The sequence below is a fragment of the Lontra canadensis genome, unplaced genomic scaffold (genome assembly GCF_010015895.1).
Source record: "Lontra canadensis isolate GAN:19392208 unplaced genomic scaffold, GSC_riverotter_1.0 scaffold93, whole genome shotgun sequence".
Taxonomy (NCBI): Eukaryota; Metazoa; Chordata; class Mammalia; order Carnivora; family Mustelidae; genus Lontra; species Lontra canadensis.
Window position 1 is genome coordinate 7,550,963 of NW_022631087.1, and position 6,633 is coordinate 7,557,595.

The 6,633-nt window shown below is 65.0% G+C and overlaps 1 protein-coding gene across 1 annotated transcript; it reads right to left on the reverse strand.

Moving 5' to 3' along the window:
• Window positions 1-517: 517 nt before the first annotated feature.
• Window positions 518-5,037, reverse strand: SLC16A8 (solute carrier family 16 member 8). The gene is made up of 4 exons (XM_032836638.1): window positions 4,824-5,037; window positions 3,936-4,079; window positions 2,885-3,715; window positions 518-896 (listed from the first exon to the last, which is right to left on the reverse strand). Exons 1-4 carry the CDS (start codon window positions 5,035-5,037, stop codon window positions 580-582), a joined length of 1,506 nt encoding a protein of 501 aa, XP_032692529.1. The 3' UTR covers window positions 518-579.
• Window positions 5,038-6,633: the final 1,596 nt, after the last annotated feature.

Here is a 6,633-nt window from a genome sequence, read left to right on the forward strand (position 1 = left end):
AGGAGGCAAAGGAAGGGCAAGGTGTCAGATCTGTGGGAAGAGAATAATAAATACGGAGAGGGAATAGATCCCAGAGGCTTTCCAGCCAGGGCGAGACCAGGGCGCCCTGCCCTTGGATCCAAGTGTAAGAGGGCAAAACTGCGAGAGAGACCCTTAGTGCCTCCAAGTCAGAACACCTCCCCCTCCACGCCCCTTCTTCCCCTCTGCCACTCGTTCCCCCAACACCTTCCCGGTCAGAGGGCCCTGGGGAGAGCCTCTCAGACTCCCTCCCATCCTCCCACCCCCACCAGCCACCAGAGCTGGGAGGCACAGGAATGGACGCGCCATCCCAAGCTGAGTTTTATGAAGTTCAGTTTCACAAGGTCAAGCCCAGGCCACGTGCAGCAGCATCACTTAGCCAGGGTAGGGCCCGGCCATGGCCCACTGGGCAGATAAAGGTGGGAGCCCTCCGCCCCGACCCCAGGGGGGACCACGGCAAAGCAGCTTCCAGTGTGCCAGGCCCACTTGGGACAGCTGGGGCTCTTGGAGGGTAAGCCCCATTCCCAAAGTCACCAGCCGCCTCACCTGCTGTCCCTGGGGCTATACAGACTTGGGGTCCAGCCCTGGCTCTGCCTCTACCTCTGGTTCCGTGGGCCCAGCCCCGGGGCTTGGCACCTCCCGGGCTTTGAGGCTGCCAGGCTCCTCAGCCCCAGTGGGCAGAGCCCCAGAGTCCCCTTTGGCCTCAGCATCCTCGGTGTCGCTGGCCTCGCCCTCGGTGCCTTGGCTGGGCTGGGGGTTCCGAGAGCGGCGCAGGCAACAGCTGGTGGCGACAGCCATGAAGACCCCGGCCAGGACCACCTCAGAGCCAGCCAGGTAGAAGATGATCTCGTAGTTCTTCAGGGCATCCACCAGGCGGCCTGGGACGGAGGGAGGCGGGAGGTGAGGGCCTGCAGGGGGTGGGGGGGGGACCCACCCTCCCGCCTTTCTCACAACCTCAGATAAAGGACCGTGTGCACCCTCAACTTGGTGGGGTTTACATTTGGGTGACACAGACACGCCCCCATCTTTATGCCCGTTTGACAGTGGCGAAACCCGACGCATGTTCTGCCATTTGAGACCTTAAAAATGTCACCACCTCCTTGAACCTCAATTTCTTAAGTAATATAGGGCCTTTGGTGAAGCAGCACTTTCCAGGTTACAAGGCACCCCCTCCACCCCCAGACCGAGACCCCACGTGTGCCGTGTGATTTGCCCAGCGAGCGGGTGGGGAGGGGGCACTGGGCTCAGCCTCACCCTCCTGGGGGCCCCTAACGCCTGCTCTTTGCTGCTAACCCCCCTGGTCTTCAGGGGCCTGGCTCAGCTTTCCGTCTCCCTCCCCAGCCTCCTCCTGTCCCTTCTCGGGGCCCTGATACCCGAGACTGAGCTTCCACTACTGAGCTGGCGTGGTAGGACTCATGGGTCACAACCCATCTTTTCCCCTCTGTATTTTCCAAATGTTCTATCCAGGCGCATATTACTTTCATACACAGGAAAATCTTGTAATTGCAATATCCTCCCCCCTCCCAAGTGTGGGGGAGGTCTGTGGGCTCCATCCTCTCCTGGCATTTTTGTCGCTGACCATCCAGGCTGTGACCCCTTGGTCTATAGGTCTGTGGCTTCAGGGAGGCTTCCCGGTGTCCCCCAAGCTGGCTGCCTGCCTGAGCCCCTCTGAGCACTGCACCCAAACTTGCCTCCCTGGTCCCCGCCCAGCCAACCAGTCCTGTCCCTGCCCCTCCCACACTCAGCCCTGCAGTGTTCTCCACCTTCTCACCCCCTATTAGATCCGCCCACCCAGGGCGCATGAGAAAATGGAAGAATCCCTGAGCCTCTGGGGAGCTGGTTCGATGGCTTTTGGTGGTGGGCTTGGCCGCCCTCCCACTGAGATCAGATGACAAAGCCTGATGAGGACATTGAGCTAGACCAGCCCTGGAAGGAGGGGCAGTTCGCCCCATCTCGGGGGCAGCCTGGGCCCCAGCAAAGGCGGCCTCCCCTCATTGCTCATCCCACGGACTGACCACAGGCAGGCTATGCTGGGACAGGGACAACCCGCCAACCCAGGAGGACCCTGACATCCCCCCTTTCCAAGCTCAGTTCCTGCCTCACTTGTATAGGAACCCTGAATCCCTAATGTGGCCCACACTCTCCTGCGGGGTCTGCACTGCACTGTGAGGCCGCCTGCATGCCGGCCCCTGCAGCTCCTTCCCTGGCCTGTCATCATGGTGACTTCCCAAGGCCAGTGACTGGAGCGGAAGGCCCAGACCCTGTCCCTGCACAGCGGCTTCACCAAGTGAGAGCAGGGCCTGGCCATGGCCCAGTGGACAGATGAGGGAGGAAGATCCCCCCCCCCCAGGCCCCAGGGAGACCACTCGTGAGCACCCCGAGCACACGGCCGGTTCCTCCACGACACTGTCCCTGTCCTGGTCCCCCTTAGAGGCTGAGGACACTCAGCTGCCATGTTCCAAAGGTAGGGGCATTTAGCCCTGGGCAGGGCTCTGCTCTCACTCTGGGACCACCCTGTACTAGGCGCCTGTGCCTCAGCTCTCCCACCCACAAAACGAGAATAAGAATCCGCCCTTCACAAGGACTTTGTGCCAGCGTTTGAGATGACCCAATGGGTCAGCAGCTGTCAGTGCTGGGTGCTTCCTGGCATCTTTCCCGCTGCTTCCGGCCCCACCCAGAGCTAGCAGGACCGGCTTGGAGGAGGGGCTCATTAGCCGTGGGAAGACCCCACCAGGCTGTCTCCGCCAGTGGGTCCCTTGCCCTCATCCCTGGAAGCTCCACGTGGGACAGGGCTGGCGCTCCCCGCCCCCCCCCCCGCCCCGGTCTAGGGAACTAGCCCCGCACCCCCTCCTCCCAAGGGGCGCACCAGCAGAGGGCGGTCCAATGAGCACAGCCACGGCCTCGACCAGCAGCACCAGGCCCAGCGCACTGGGGAAGCGGTGCGAACCCACGGCTGCCATGAGCACCTCGAACTGCAGCGCGCCCACCATGCCGTACGAGAGGCCGAAGGCGACGCAGAAGGCGACGAGGGCGCCGTAGGAGCGCGCGCGCGCGCTGCTCAGGTCCGTGAGCCCGTTGGCCATCAGCGCCAGGCTGAAGAGGTAGGCGACATGGGGTCGTAGGCGCGCCAGGCCCGCCAGGGCCCCGCACGCCGGCCGTGCCACGATGTCGACGAAGCCCACGATGGACAGCAGGAAGGCGGCGTCGGCGTCCGGCACGCCCGCGTCCTTGGCGTAGTTCACCAGCAGGATGGCGGGCACGAAGAGCCCGAGCGCCATCAGGAACTTGGTGACGGCGTACACCCCGAAGGCGCGGTCGGCGCACACGGCCACGTCCAGCAGGCGCCGACGGGGGCGGCCGCCAGGGGGCGCCTCGCGCAGCCGCAGCCCCTCGCGCTCCGCCTCCGCGTCCCCCGGAGAGTCGTCCGCGCTGTCCCGGCGAGGTCGCGGGCCGGGCCCCGGCGGCGGCGGGCGCATGACGGCGCCGCACGCGCAGCAGTGCAGCAGGAGACCGCCGAGCAGCAGGAAGCCGCCGCGCCAGCCGAAGTGCTCGAGCAGCTGCTGGCCCAGCGGCGACAGCGCCGACAGGAACACGGGGCTGCCCGCCGCCGCCAGCCCGTTGGCCAGGGGCCGCCGCCGCTCGAAGTACAGCCCCAGCATGATGAGCGACGGCTGGAAGTTGAGGGCCAGGCCCAGGCCTGCGGGCGAGGGCGGCGCTGTGCCGGGCTCCCCGAGGGCGCCCCCAGCCCCAGCCCCAGCCCCCAGCGGGAGGGAGGGGCCAGGCCCCGACGGGGCGAGCCCACCACCTCTGGAGGGGAAACTGAGGACAGGAGACCTTGCAGCGAGGACTCCGCCCGGCTCCCCAACCCGCGAGACCAGCCCCTTCCCCGTAGGGGAGGGAGTCGTGGCCGTCCTCACCTGTGAGCACCCCGGCGGTCAGGTACAGCTCCAGGAGGCGCGTGGCGAAGGATGCCAGGACCATGCCCGCCGAGGCCAGCAGCCCACCCACCAGCATCACGGGACGACAGCCAAAGCGGGTCACGAGGATGCTGGAGACCGGACCTGTGGGCAGGGCACGGTCACCGCTTAGGCTGGACTAATCTCTCTCCCCGGCGCACTCCAGGCTGGGCACGTCCCAGCCCCCAGAAGATGGCATGAGGGGATGAGGGCACCCGCGGGTCAGAGAGGACAGTGTCTGCCCAAGGTCACCCAGCCTGGCTGGGACAGACCAAGGAGGCAACACCCTGCGGGGAGGTAGGGGAGGGACCTGTCTTGTTCTGGGGAGGCCCATCCCCAGCTCTCCTGAGAACAGGGGACCCAAAGCAGAAGAGGCTGACGCCCCTCGCTTTTGATCTGCCCAGCTGGGCGCGTCCCCTGGACTGCTCAGCCTCTTTCCACCCCTTCCTCCCACCCCGCCATGGGCTCGGCTGGGGTGACAGGATTCACCCCATCCCGGCGCACCCCACAGGCGGTTAGGGCGCCGGGGAGCAGGGATAGCGGGGAATTTTATTTACATCTGTTTCCCCACCTGTAACAGAAGCTGTTGTAGGTCTTTGGCAGGAATGGAGGGGCCCTGCCGGCTGGCCAAACCGACCCCCATTCAGCCACCGCCCCCTTCCTGTCCCCCTCCTCCCCTGTCTCCGGGACCAGCGCTTCCACGGGAAGAAAGTGGTCTCCGTGCCCTTCCCGAGGGGTCTGGGGGGTGCCCGGGGGGTGCCCAGGGGGTCCGCGTCTCCTGGTCCCGGATCCCGTCTCCCAATCCTGGGCTGGGGGAGGAGGAGCAGGGACCCGCGAGGGGGCGCTGACCGGTGCCGTAGAGCATGGCGAGCATGATGGAGGACACCCAGGCCGTGTCGCTGTAGCCCGCGCCGAAGTCGCGCATAAGCGCGCGGAAGAAGACGCTCACGGCCTTGGGGAAGCCGTAGGCGAAACCGGTGACCACGAAGCAGGCGCCCAGCACCGCCCAGCCCCAGCCACCGTCTGGGGGTCCCGCGCCCCGCCGGGGGCCGCCAGCGCCCATCGCTGCTGCCTCTGCTGGTGGAAGGGGACAAGAGGGAGCAGCGAAGTTCTGTAGCCCCGACAGGAAAGGGGAAGGAGACCCAGCGTGGGAAAACTGAGGCATGGGGGCTACCGAAGGGAGCCCTGCTCTGGGAGCGAGCCAGGAGGGAAACCGAGGTAGAACCGCCCCCCCCAACCTCCCCCTCCTTCAGGGGACCTGTGAAAGAGGAGGGGAGGATAATAGAAGGGTTCCCACCTGAGTCCCAACTTCAGGAAGACGCCCCTGGAGGACACTCCTTGTCTAGGGACCTAATGGTGGCCGGAGACGGGGTGCTGGTGAGTGGGGGGGGCACTCTGGGCCCCCTGTGCGTGGGAACCATCAGCGTTCCCAGGGTGCACGTGTGAGGGTCTCAGCGCAGGAATTTACAGGGGGTGTGGGGCAGGCAGGGGCAGCCCCGCGCCTGCTGCGAAGTGGGTGGCTTTATTTGGCTCCTGGGCCTTGCCATATCTTCATTTTTCTCAATGATCAGAAATGACTATTGTCATCAGAGCATTGTGGAAAAAACAAAAAAACCCAAGACCTGCCGTAATAACATTAGCCTCGCTTCAGGAGCCGAGGGGGCTGAGCTCCCGTTCATCCCCTCTTAGCCATGGGTTCGCTCCGGGACTTGGGCAGGTCCCTTTCCGCGCTGAGCCTGTTTTGCCACCTGCAAGATCGGTGATCGGTTACCCCCCTCCCACCCCGGGGCCAACCAGGAGCCTTGGCGGGGGGTGCTCAGATCTCTGGTTCCACTGGGACCTTTGAGGAGGCACTAAAGGGACCTTCTGATCTCCAAACCCTGAGAAGCCCCCCCAAACCCCTCCAAAAATAGAAAACAGCTCTGAAGTCTCTCACACTTCTGGAGCTCCAGCCAGGGGTTCACACAGCAGCCGCCTGTGCATCTCCCCACCAACAGAGGAGGAGGTGGGGTGCTCACGGGCAGGGTGGGCCAGCCCACAGCCGGGGAAGGAGACTCCTTCCCTCCTGCTGCCCCTCCGCTCCTAGGTCTCCCTCCTGGCCCTGGGCAGTGCCAGGTGCCCAGCAGGGATTGGAGACTCTGACCTTCTCTCACCAGGTTCTGGCTTTACCTGCCTGTCGTCCCCTCACAACGGCTGCAGCCACTTGAACTAGGACAAGGAGGCGGTCCCAGCAGCTCTCCACTGCACTCACCTGAGCCTTCCGGTGGGTTTGAATGTCCAGCCTCACATCTCCTGAGGCCTCCCGGGAGGGGCTGCCCTGCTGGATCCCCCTGGGAAGCCTAGCCTTATGGGGGCACGCAGCCGAAGGCCCCAAGTTACCTGCAGATCAGCCACTGGCCTCTCAGCTCTAGCTCCCTCCCTCAGGCCTCGGGCTTAGGGTGCCACTCCCAGCCCTCTAAGAGGCTTTTGCTTGGAAAGGGAGAAGGGACAGGGCACTGACCGCAGCGCAGGGCCACGCTGGACCTCACAGGGGGGTCCCTGTCTCGGGCCCTCCCAGCAGAGCTAGATAAGGAGCCCTCTCCTGGGCAGAGGACACACAGAGCCCTACTCTGGGGGACAGGGGGCTCCTAGTGGTGGGGGCATCGCCCTGCCCTGGAGA